The 13,370-nt window shown below is 36.2% G+C and overlaps 1 protein-coding gene across 1 annotated transcript; it reads right to left on the bottom strand.

The window, feature by feature from the left end:
• Positions 1-3,818: 3,818 nt before the first annotated feature.
• LOC108324522 (uncharacterized) lies at positions 3,819-5,546 on the bottom strand. The gene is made up of 4 exons (XM_017557462.1): positions 5,345-5,546; positions 5,058-5,206; positions 4,718-4,941; positions 3,819-4,101 (listed from the first exon to the last, which is right to left on the bottom strand). The coding sequence occupies exons 1-4, from the start codon at positions 5,544-5,546 to the stop codon at positions 3,819-3,821; spliced, it is 858 nt and encodes a 285-aa protein (XP_017412951.1).
• Between the last annotated feature and the right edge of the window lie 7,824 nt (positions 5,547-13,370).

Below are 13,370 nucleotides of genomic sequence, written 5' to 3'. Positions count from 1 at the left end.
TTATTAATATTATATCTATTAATATAATACATTTTAATTACTTTTAACTTATTCATTTAATTAATTTCTTTAGAACGCATTACTTTTACTTAATTTCTCAAATATAGTTACGTACTTTTTTATTTAAAAAAAACAGTTAAGAAGTTTGAACAGATAATTGTTTTTTAATATTTGTTAGTTTATTTTTTAAAATAAAAAAGATAGGACATAATACACGAAAAACGAAGTATTTAATGATTGTTTTTTTTTACATTTCCTAGTTGTACATGAACTGGGAACCAGTCATGTCATTTAATCGTCATAGGTAAGGTTTTGGAGTAGACAACCCACGTGTAATGTATGGTCACTAAACATGTTGGTTTTGTCAATCACAAACAAAGGGGTTACATCACCTTCGTCACCGTCTTGGTGTGAGGCACTAATACTTTATTATTTAAAGAAGAGCAGTTACTTTAACACAACAAATCGATAAATTACGTTTATATGATACGGTTAAATAATAATATTCTGGGTTTAATGTCTCCTTGTGTCCTTATTTTCGTTCAGAATCTTAAATAAGTTCTTTTTTTTTTTCAGCGTCTCAATTAGATCTTTATTTTTGTAAAATTGAAATAAATAGAGATCTTCCGTCAAATTAGACAAACATAGTTTAAAATGATGTTATGTGACATGCTGAAGGTATTGTTTTAGATAACGTGGCAGTTTATTTATAATTGTGACATGTATTTTATAATTTTTGAATTAAAAAATTGAGAGCAAATTGGGAAAAAGAAATCAATGGCAGCTCCTTTCCCTGCAACTGAGGAATGCGAAATTAGGGTTCGTGAAAAAAAAAGCAACGGTTTCGTGGCAGCCCTTTCTCTACAATTGAAATCTAAGGAAAATTGGTAATGGTTTTTCCTTTCTTCTCTTTGGATTTTGAAATTTTCTTTTCACTTTCCACTTTCCACTTTCCTGTTAATTTCTCACTTTGCTCTTTTTGATGTTTGCTTCTGTGAAGAGATTTATTCTTATACGCTGCGTCGTGGGTTCTTCGCTTGTTCGCAGTTGTATCGCAGTTTCGATGTCGGCTTTCATGGTGTCCACGAATCCAGGGGCGCGTCGGAGGTCGGTGCTCGCTGACGAGAGGAAAACCGCCACCAACATAGAGCTCCTCACCAACGACATCGCCGCCTCCCCCGCAGTCGCGACTTCCGGTGAAGGTGCCATGGGCGTCGGGCACGACCTTAGCCACCACGAACCCTAATACAAAGCTCCATGGGCGTCGGGCACTCATTTTTGATCGATTGGATATTGGTGTTTGTTTACACACCTCTTGCAACGCCGATACTTTTTTCTTTATTTTTTTTTTCGTTTTGTTTTGTAAGTTTGGTTTCGATGGAAGAACTGTATACGATATCTGATTTTGTATCGTTGAATGATCGTGTATGCTATTTTGGAAATTAGCATGATTGTTTAGTTGTTCGCAGATTGTTATTACCGTATGGAACAATGATCTAGGCATGATTTAGGGCTTTTGATAATGAATCGATTTTATGATATTTTGGTATCAAATAGAAATTTGCAATAAGGAACAAGTTGAGGACTTTGATTGTACGAAAATGAGAGTGCCCGACGCCCATGTACCCAAGTGGGGGGAATGTTCTTCTGCAGTAGTATGAGAGTTTGCAGGCAGAAGAGCCATCTGAGCTGAGAAGCCTGTGCTATCTACCTAGACATAACTAGAAGTAGAAGTTTAGCATGAATGATTCGAATTGAGAGTGTTAAAAACACAGTTCTGAGAGTGCCAATTTTTGTGCCTGGTCTTCCAGCTTCATGATGAAGATATAATCAATGTTAGCATATTTGAAAGGAGCTGCCTTTAATTTCAGAGAGAGAAAGGAGTCGTTTTTAATTTCTTTTTCCCAATTTACCCTCAATCTTTTAATTCAGAAATTACAAAATACACGTCATAATTATTAATAAACTGCCACGTCATCTAAAATAATACCCTCAGCATGTCACATAACACCATTTTAAACGCCGTTTGTCTAATTTGACGGAAGGTCTCTATTTGTTTCAATTTTACAAAAATAAGGACTCAATTGAGACGCCGAACAAGAAAGAGACCTATTTGAGATTCTGGACGAAAATAGGAACATAAGGAGACATTAAACCTAATATTCTGATTATTATTATATTATTTTTTTAATTTAAAATCATAATATATATTATTATATTATTAAAAATAGTGTCAAAATTTTGTCAAATAAATGTTTTTTTTATTAATGTAAAACTACCTATTTCATTTAAAGAATGTAAAGATGTTAGGTTTAAACCCTCATTTGGTCCTCGTATTTGTGTGTTAATCTCAAGTGGGTCATCTTTTTTTTTTTCGGTTTCAATCGGGTCCAAAAACTTGTAAAAATGAGCCAATTAAGCCCTCTCCGTTAATTTATCACTTACGTCGTGTGCTGATGTGTATTAAATTAGATGAGTGTTCTATTGTATAATGAAGCATTCCACATGGCAAACACGTGTTATGTTGTTAGCCTTAATTTTTTTCATTTAAAACAACCCTGACTTCGAAAGTGTTAGACATGTTCGTGTTGGGGAGGAAGAGTTCTGGAAGAACTATTCAGCTCACGAAATGTTTGGTTCATCTTCTTCTTGCAAATGCACGGGTTGAGGCTTTCAACAGAGTTTTTCAAGTGGGAGCAGAAGGAGTGTAAAACCCACTTGCTTTTGTGGTCAGCCTACAGTCTTTCTCATTGCCAGAACCCCTAAAAACAAGGACAAAAGATTTTGGGGTTGCCCTAACTTCAAGGTAAGTTTAATGGAAGCAGAAATGTGACTTTTATGTGGTTTTGTTTTTCCACAGGATGGGAGTTTTGATTTCGTTGCCATCATCGTCGTTTTCTTCTTCCAAAGGGTGGGAGTGAAGATTTCATTGGATGCAACTTCTTTCAATGGTGCAGTGAAGAAGTAATTGATGAACAAAATGTGGTGAATGTAGACACTAGTGCAAGTGCAAGTGCAAGAAATGAAGAAGTGGGTGGAAGTTTGATGAAGATGGAACAAAGTCTGATGAAGATGGAAGAAAGAGATGTTGAAAAGCTGAAAATAGGTTGTTTGGATAAAAGTGTAGTTATTTTGGAGAAGTGGATGAAGGTGTTAATGGGGATGATGTTTGTTACATGTGTTTGTAATGTAATTGTGATATCAATGTTGATGAAAGTAGGTTGATTTCTTAGTGGAAGTTTTTGTAATGTAATTTGATATTTGGAATGTTATTATCTGTTTTATTTATAAAGGTGACTTCTAATGATGTTTAATATTGTCTTATTTGATTTATTTAATTTCATATGGACAAAATCAGTTAAAGAAAGTTCAAAAGTAACATCATAAAGCAATGGTCAATAACCATCATAAACATATGATCACCACATGAATAAACATTGTCTTTCATTATCATATAACAGAAAAACCTGATAGCAACTTTGTCTTACTCAGTGCATAACATAACAAAAGAAAAACGATATTACTTCATCAGTACAAATTATAGCAAAAGAAAACCTGATAACATCTGTCTTTCATCAGTACAAATTTCACTAAAAACAACTGATATTACATTGTTCCTTCATCAGTACAGATTACATGACATTTAAAAGACAATGGAATTAAATATGACTTCATTGATCAGAAGGAGACACAACAGACTCCTGAGTAATAGGCATATCTGTTGGTGGAGGTATTGTGAGTTGTGTTTGTTGAGTAGGTTGATTAACAGGCACATTTGTTGTTGGTGGAGGTATTGTGACTCTTGTTTGTTCACTAGGTTAGTCAGGAGGCACATCTGGTGTTGTAGGTCGTTGTGGACAAGCTCTTTTGTTGTGTCCAAGTTCTTTGCAGAGAGCACATGTTTTTCTGGTCACATCCTTTCTTAATTCAGTGTCATTCTTCTTCAACTCCCACGCCTCTAGTCTTCGTTTTTTCTTGGGCCTTCCTGGCCCTGTCCTCTTCTTTAGGGGTAATACATCTGGATATGAAGTTATGTCCCAGACAAGTTGACCATTAATAGGATAAATGATGGTGTTGTAGGTCTCTTCATAAGTAGACTTCCTAAACCAATGGCCAATCTAGTCTTCTGCATTTAAATTCCAGAATTTCATTGCGATTATGGCGTGAGTGCAAGGAATGCCAGTAACTAACCACTTTCTACAACTGCAGTCCTTGTTGTCAAGATTGACAACAAATTGCTCCCCAAATTGTGAAATGTGTATGACTTCAAATAATTGATGCGATGACCATTTGTCATGAGTAGAAAAAGACAACATAGTTAGCAACAAGCTCTTCTTAATGATGAACACAAATTAATTGTAAGAGTAAAGTTACATTGGTAACCAATATCTGGTTAACCATGACTGCTTTTGAAATCTGTTGAGAACCTTAGGGCAGAGAAAACCTTGATATAATGCCATCTTTGTCCTGTTCGTAGCCCATCTCTTCATGATGTAAACCCTAATGTCTTCTAACATGGTGATAATTGGCTTAGACCTACTACGAACTAGCACACTATTGAAGCCCTCACACATGTTGACAAGAGTGTCAGATTGTGATGTAGGGGTGAATCTAGATCTTGACCAAAACCCGGGAGATTTAAATGTCAGTAAATTAACTGTCACAGTAAATATAATTGTAAATGAAGAATAAGGTATGGAGAAAAGTGAATACATACGTAGGTGGAATTGCAATCAAGTATTTAAATGCCTCTACATTGATCTCTTTAATTTTCCTCATTTCAACCTCCCATAGTTGGGGATATGTGGCTGTTGCTGCCCTCCACATCAGACATTTAAGGTCTTTTCCAGGATATTTCTTTTTGAAGTTTGAATACAAATGTCTAACACAAAATCTTTGTTCTACCTTAGGTAGAAGATCTTGAATAGCTGGCAAAAGACCCTACAATTTAAAATACTGAAGTCAGCTGAGTTATTTGTGAAATAGGTTGTAATTAATATTTCTTTTGACTGACTGACCTTTTTTTGGTTTGAAATAAATGTACATGCTCCACAAACAGCTTCCCCACCAAGGTCTGCAATGATAAGCTCCAAGAACCAATTCCAAGAGTCTTTGTTTTCTACCTCAACAACAACATATGCAATGGGAAGAATTTGTTCATTTCCATCTCTTCCAACTGCTGTTAGTAACTCCCCTCCATACTTGCCTTTCAAAAATCATCCATCCAAGCCAATGATGGGTCTACAACTAATGAAGTTATCTTTGCATGCTTTCAAGCATACATAAATTCTATTGAATATACAACCATCATTACTATTTTCATCCTTTATTTTGACTATTAAACCTGTATTTGCTCTGAGAAGCTCATGACCATAATCATAGATTCTTCTATATTGTTCCTTGAATGACCCCTCAATATTATCTTTTGTCATGGCTCTTGCCCTAAAATCCATATTTCTAGAGATTCCTACATTCCATTTCCTACTTACTTTGTCCCTAATGTCCATGACCTTCATATTAGGGTTCTCTCTGACATATTTTTCCATCCTTTGACTCAACCACTTAGAAGTCATCTGTTAGCAAAATGATGAAAATGAAGTTTTGATGATGTCCAAATCAAGTCAAGAAGAAATCAAGATTCAAGATGTTATGAAGACTTGTATTGCTATGGAAAGTGATACGACTGTCGCGGTCATACAAATTTTATTGCAATTAAGAATGCAGTATAGACTAGGATTTGACTCCTAGGTCGTCTCTCAAGGACCAATATTTGTGGTTCGGTCTTAGATTTAACACGAAAAGGGGGGGTTTGTGAAAGTTTTTTGGATGCAGAAAAATAAAATTTAAAACTAGAAATTAAATAAAACTGAATTTAAAACACTGAAATAAATTTTAACGATGGTAAAAACTGAATGGTTAAAGATGGTAAAAACAGAAAATGGAAAATTACGCAGTGTTTGAAAATAAAATGCTGGAACTGTAAATATGCATAAAACGTAACAACAGGCGGTAAAATGAATAGACAATAAAATAAAATCACTTGACTGAAAATGAAATTCAAAATTCAACATTAAGATAAAATTCTGAACCGTAGAAGTGAAAATGAAATGAGCAAAGCTTGAGAAATTAAAATTCTTCACACTGTTGAAATGAAAAACTCAGCTTGCTACTGGGAACGGAAGAGGCAGAAGCCTCCTCTCAGGCCCTTACACTACACCTAAACTACACTCCTCTCCTCCCCCGCTTCTCAGCTGCTGCTCCATTTTATAGATGTTTGTCAAATTCGTGGTGCACATACGACAAGATGTTGTCATGCCCGTGAGCTTCACTGCTTCCACATTCCAGCTCACCCGTGAGCAGCTCTTGTGAGAAAAGAAATAATGTTGGGTCCTCCATTTGGTATTCGTTTCCTGCTTTCAAACCAAGATTGATGTAAATTTTCTTCCATGGCTTCCTACCGGTCTGCTTCATTCCAGCTATGATACTTCAACATATCAGCACCTCTTCTCCATGTCTCTCTTCCCTCTTGGTGGCTGTTCCATGCTGTTGGACCAAGTCGTAAGCTCCTCAAGGCCGTGAGTATTGCTGCTGGATGTCTTCTCCTGGGAGATGAGCGTGAGGTGCTGCCAAAATACCGTGAGCTTTCCCTCAACGTGGTGGCTGCTCCAAACTGGACTGTGTTGATGGAGCTGCTGTCGCTACTGGATCAGCTGGCTGGTGGACGTAGGAGATAGCTGGACGGGTGAAGGACGCGGACGTTTGAAGCTCGGATGGTGGATGGTGTGAAGGGTGGATGTGGAACTTCCAAGCTGCTGTTGTCTTCCCACCAAAAGCACATTGCTGCCACCTTCTTCCTGCTCTAAGAGCTTCTTCTCCAATGGCTTGTTGGTGCACATTCTTCTTCAAGACGCTCTGGACCGGAAGCTGGCCGTGTCTACCTTACTGCTGGACGGCTCCATTATTTCGTGTGGCTGGACAGGAGCATGAATAAATCCATCTTTGTGATGCTGGCTTCCTCCATCTTGAATGTAGTGTGCCGTGAGCTTTACTTCTTCAAGAAAGAATATTCCCTTTGTATGGCTGATTGCAATGGCTATGTGGTGTTCTTGCACATTTACTATTAATGAGCTTTTGACAAAATCCATGAATTCCCAAAGAAAACCGAATATTCTTCCTAAACCAAAGAAAAGTTATCCAAGGTGGTGGCTCCCATGTGTTGTCTAGCCAAGAATAAAATAGAGAAAACCATTCAGCATTTCATTTTTCCATGTGGGCCGTGACATCCCTTTCATATTTGCCTTGGACATAAGTTTTCCCATTCCACAAAAGCACAAAAACCGTGAGCTGAAATATGTGGTCCCTCCATTCACATGTAATGAAATTCTTTGTAGCTTTCAACTATGCACACCATTTTCTCTACCACGTAAGTTTTCAAAAGTGGTGGCCCCTTCCATTATTCTTCAAAAATTATGAACTAAAATATAACTATTGTGCCATCATGGGACCGTGTGCTTTTTATCAATTGAAGAATCAAAACCAATTGTGTGAAGTGGAATAGCGTGAAAAACAATCTGCACATCTCTCTGAATGCATTTCTTTATGGAGCCGTGTGATGTGAATATTTTACAAACCAATTTTACTTCTTAAAATTCAACAAAAATATTTCATCACAAACAACACACAGATTAAATCACTACAATGCAGCTTCTTCCCAAACACAGTGTGTGAATGTTCTTCTAAACGTCTCAATTTATATTTCCAAAATTTCCCTTGTAATTACTAATGCAAATAATCAACTCAAATAATTCAAATTGAATGAAATTAGAATTTCTGGTCAAATTAAGTACAAATAGTAAAAACGGGAAAATATTAGACAATTAAGCACAATTCCCTAATTAATTCTAGTACAATAAACTAAGTGAAATGTAGAAAATATTGATTCATCAAAATAGACCACACTTAGTCTTTTGCACTCCTGGGCAAAATTAAGACTCAAATTAGGGAATGGTTCAAAGGACTTTCAGGTCGGTGACACAAAACTCAGTAGACAGAAAAATAAGAACTCGCAAGAAAAATAAAAAGAATTTACAGAGTTCTCAAGAAGTCTGGACAGAGAAAAGGTATAGACAATATCCAACACAAAATCAAATTGAGCAGATACTTACAGAAATCATCCAAGCAATTCAAAACATAGCAAAATGATTAATCAACTTAAGAGGTGATTCAAAAATAACAAAACCTCAAAGATGCACTATAGTGTTTCTCTCAAGTGTTTAAGGTAAATCACTGTCACTCAATGTACTCAAGAAAGCAAACACAAGCAGACTTGGCAAGTTTCTAATTATCAATACTTAAAAACATATGCATGTTCAGATCAAAAGGTCTTTTATGGGTTGTAATGAGGCCAAGGACAAGGAGGGATAAATTTGGAAAAGTAGCTAGATCTCAGAAGAATTAGAGGTGCACTAGGGAAAAAATTGTAAACACAGTGAAATTTCACCCAAACCTATAATTCAATCCTCTTCTCGACTCCATTATTCACAAAATTATTTTTCAATTTTCTCTTTTTCTCATCAAATTTTTTTTTCATCCTGTCTTTTTTTTTTTTTTTTTTTTATCACACAACAGGATATAAATTATCATTTCAAAACATGATGAGGAACCAACTAGCCAATTCATCAGAATTCCCAAGGAGACCACACTTATTCTCGAAATACTTCTATAGCTCCAGACTTTCCTAAGGTTAAGGTAATCATTGTTTTTACTTAGGATCAGTGTATGAGCTTCAATCACAAGGAAATAAATACAGTATAGGCTCAAAGGGGTTTCAAAGGATAATAACAGGGTAGGCTTATTTGGATAAAGAGGCTCAAGAATAAAATTGCCTTTATCACTTCCAAAAATGCATATAAATCAAGTATATCAAAAAGAATCAAGCCAAGGCATATGTGCAAGCAATCAAGATACATATCACACAAGAAAGAAAATTAAGTGGCTCAAATCTCACACAGGGTATCCGTGTTATAATCAATTCAACCTCTTAAACACATAATCATCTTTCCAAGCAGAGAAAAGCAAGGATTTCAGACTGTAAGTATTAACCAAGTGAAGTGAAGGATAAATCTACAACTTAAACAAACTCCAGAAATCAAGAGAAAAATGTAAAATTTATTGCACTCAAGAACACTGAAAACAACTTAAAACAGAAAAATTTCACACGCAAAACAAAAAATTTCACACACAAAATACATACTAATAGAAACTAACAGAAAAATCAGAATTTCTCCCCAGTAGACCACACTTAAATCACACAATGTCCTCAGTGTGTAACAATCATCAAATTATCAATTTCAGAGCAGTCAAATAATATAGACAAGTGCAATAAAAAGTTAGGAAAAATGGGAAGAAATTTTTCAGTAACATCCATCAGTAGATGTTATCAGTGACATCCATCAGCAGATGTCTAAATCACCTAGCACCCATCAGTAGATGCTAATAATATTTTTTTTTTAAAAAAAAAAAAAAAGAGAATACCGGCACTGTGACAACAGTTTCGGTGGCAACGACCGGAACTGTTGCTACAGTGACAGAATTTTTGGCTATAAAAGGGTACCTCCTCACCGTCGAGCAACATTTCTGACTTCCCAGCTCTCTCTCTCTACTCCTCTCTTCTCTCAAATCCTTTCTCCTGCGTCTGGATCTCTGCAGGGAGCCTCTCCCCCCGCGTCCGCTGAAGATCTGAGATCAGCGTAGAGCCCCTGCCACTGCACCGTCTGGAGAGTCTGAGATCCGCGAGAAGCCCCTGTAAGCCCTACTACTCCAGGTAAGTCTTCTACATCTGGATCTCCCTTCCTTTCCTTTCTTTCCTTTCATGTAATTTCTTTCTTTTACGCTCTCTCTGCTTTTATTTCCCTCTTCTGCCGATTATTTTCTTTTATGCTTTCCTGTTCTCCCTTTTAAGCTTTCCGTTAATCTTTTCCTTTATGCACTTCGTTGTTCTTTTCTTTCTGCCTTTTATTTTCCATTTCCTGCTTTCCTTCTTCTCCTTTTCAATTTTTTTTTTCTAAACAAAAAGAAAAACACTTAAAACACATAAAACACAATTGTCTTAAAATTTAAGGGGTATATCGGCTGGAAACCAGACGTTAATATCCCTTCGTTTGAAGGTATGGCAGAGACAATCGGGTAGAACAACGCCACGTACCCCACTTAAAACAAAATAAACACAGAAACATAATATACAAGAACAATATGGACAAGGACAACAGGACAACTGGACGTAGATCCGTTTAGGACCCTTTTGCAAGGACCGTGAAACAGATCTGAGACCAGACACTGAAACATCAAATACAGACTGGACAAAATAAATCAGAAAGTAAACAAGAAATAATAAAGAAAACACAGAACTAAGAATCTAAAATTTTTTTCTGCTATTTTTTTATGTTTTTTTTTTATTTTTTATTTTATTGTTTTTTTTATTTTTATTTATTTTTTTTTACCATGTTTTAGAATATGATGAGCGAGATGGAAATCGAGAGATACACTAGTCAGCGGTGGCGTCCAACAGATGATCAGGTCAAGATGATGACCAACATCTTCAACTATGGGGTCACTCATCCAAGCCGAGCGCAAGTCGTCGAGATCACGTCTCGACTAAGGACCTACGGAGATGCCAGCGAATACAACGTGCACTGCTGGTTCAACAATCACGGCAATCGGGTCAGGCGCTGGCAAGCGGAGATAGACCCCACTGGCACTCAGTTTTCACAGCTGCCGCTATACATGTACGGTAAGAGCTCTCATCAGATCTCACTTTTTATTGAATTTTTTTTTTTTTATTATTATTAACACAATTTTTTTTTTTTTTTTTTTTTTGTATGCTGAAAGAATATGGCTGGGTGGTAATGAGGGCACCAAGGCTGCTGGACCTCTTCCCCATTCCCATCATAATCGATCCAGAAACAGAGATTCCTCCGCCTCCGCTCGTGACTTTTCGTACCAGAGCTCCCTCAACGGAGCTCTCCCTTAGACCACCACAACCAGCTCGAGAATTCTTCCAGTTTTAAAGCTTTATGTTTTTTTTTTTTATGTGTTTGGTGGCCGAGTGTGGCCAGAATATTAATGGGACTGTAATATGAACATTTATTTTTTTTTTATGTTTTTTTTTTTATTATATGGCTTGTAATATTAACGATCAGAAATGATCGACCCCCGAACATCTTAAATTTCATATATATCTACTGCAATTTCAATTTCAGATCTGTTCAATTTCCAATTTTCCACACTACTGTAATTTTGCTATTATGAATGAAATATTTTCTTAGTCTAAAAATTTTCAATCAAAAATCTGTGTGAAACAACTAAGAAAATATATTTACAATGAAGAAAATAAGGAAAAAAAATAAGATCTGAAGTGAAAATTTTCAATGAATTAATGGTATGAAATCATAAGAAACTGAGGGCCGAAATAAAATCATGGAATACGCAAAACAATTTTTTTTAAATTTTGAATTTTTTTTTTTAAGGATAACAATTTGAAAGAAAAATAAATATACATATCAGAATACATATTTGGCACGCTTTAAACACAAAAAATTTATCACAAATTATTTTTTTCTTAAATTTTTTTTTTAACAAAAACAAAAACTAAATAAATAAATAAAACAAAACACGTATTAACGAAACAAAATACCTAATACCAAACACAAGATATCAAAGCAGATAAAACACATATTTCAAAAACAGCAAACAAAATAACAGACCAAAAACAAAACATTTTTTTTTTTAAAGATAACAATTCGAAAACTAAGAAGAAAAGGAAAAATAAACTTAAAAGAAAAGCAAAATGCAGAATCTTCCCGAGACCACACTTAAACTACACTGTCCTAAATTTTTTCTAAGCATAAGATCATCAATTAAAACAATAAACAGATAAAGGACAAGTGCACTAAAAATATGAAAACGGGGAAGAAAGAAAAAGAAAACTTCCCTGGTCAGGGTGGCAGTTGCCAATTTTGGATTTGTAGGGAGATGTTCTTCTCTTCAGGATCCAGCACGAAATTGTTGAGGACGAACTGCTTCATCCTCCAGATTTGATCGAGCAGCGAAATGTCCTCCACCGCCGGATCCAAGCAGCAAATATTGTTACTGAGCGTATTCAGCAGGTGCCTTTTGATCTTCGAACTGTTGTATGTACTGGCACCTTTGTCTTCCAGTGTGGGTGCATGCTGATCAAATTTATATGTACCTCCTACAATATGGTTAGTGCACAATGGTTCCACAGAAATGTCATGTAGAGGTATAACACCCAATCCCAATTCATCATACTGAGCCTTAGATACAACCTTATAACATGAATCAGTTTCAAATGTAGAAACAATATCTATAACAGGCTCAGATTCATGTTCAGAGGGAGAATTAAAAACATGCTCAGCAACAATATGATTACAAGCATACCTATCATCAGCATAATCTTTAATAACACAGTCAACAGAATAATCAATTTGCGGTATGCTTACCTCCACTCCCTTGAAGATTGGTAGAGTGAGGGAAGATGAAGGTGGTCTACCTGGTTCAGAACTACTGCTTATTCTTGCCTGGTCCTCAAAATATTCAGCATTCTCCTCAGGTGCAAGAGTGGCCATCTGCCCGATCTGATCACTCAGATTCTGCATGGCAGCTTGAGTTTCCTGCTGGATCTTCATGCTCTCTTGCTTGAACTTTAGATTCTGCATGGTCATCTGCTCTAATAACTCCTTCAATGTAGGTTCTGAAGTAGAAGGCTGAGGAGCTATTTGGGCAGGAGCATCATATTGCTGACTCTGATATTCATGGACTGGTAGAGGCATAAAAACATTCTGAGATGGTGCTTCCTGATATTTCTGTGGAGCAAGGTACCATCCCAAACTCGTGTCATTCCATCCAGGATTGTTGTTGTAACTATTTTGCACACGGGGAAATTTCTTCAGAAATTGACTCTTAAGATTTTCCCATCTGATGACGAATCCTCGAGGAAGACGATCTTTCCAATCCTTTGCTGCTCCTTTTAACGAGTGCGAAAATGCCCTTAAGAAAACTTGATCATCTGTGACATTTGGAGGTTTCATTGCAGAACAAATTCTATAGAAATTCTCCAAATGTTCATGTGGGCATTCGCCTGCAAAACCATGAAACTGGGGCAGCATTTTTATCATTCCAATGTTAAGAAAGTGATGATCACCATCCTTATTTGGTGGAACTGGCTCCCAAGGAGAGCTCTCATAAATTGGAGGATGGGCCATATTTTTCTCAACATAGAGGTCAGCATAATTAAAATCAGAGTACCATGAAGAAGGAGACTCATAATTAGAGGCATTGACAGAATAAACACT

This window comes from Vigna angularis, chromosome 3, assembly GCF_016808095.1.
Source record: "Vigna angularis cultivar LongXiaoDou No.4 chromosome 3, ASM1680809v1, whole genome shotgun sequence".
Classification (NCBI taxonomy): Eukaryota; Viridiplantae; Streptophyta; class Magnoliopsida; order Fabales; family Fabaceae; genus Vigna; species Vigna angularis.
The sequence above is the reverse complement of the archived record's forward strand: the minus strand, read 5'-3'. Positions and strand labels throughout refer to the sequence as shown.

Excerpts from the sequence above, each read along its gene's own strand:
- LOC108324522 (XM_017557462.1), bottom strand. The coding sequence starts at position 5,546 with ATGGAAAAATATGTCAGAGAGAACCCTAATATGAAGGTCATGGACATT. Across the intron at positions 5,207-5,344 it reads GCTTCTCAGAGCAAATACAG|GCAAGTATGGAGGGGAGTTA; the intron begins GTTTAATAGTCA and ends GATTTTTGAAAG. Across the intron at positions 4,102-4,717 it reads TTGATTGCAATTCCACCTAC|GAAGTCTACTTATGAAGAGA; the intron begins GTATGTATTCAC and ends CCATTGGTTTAG.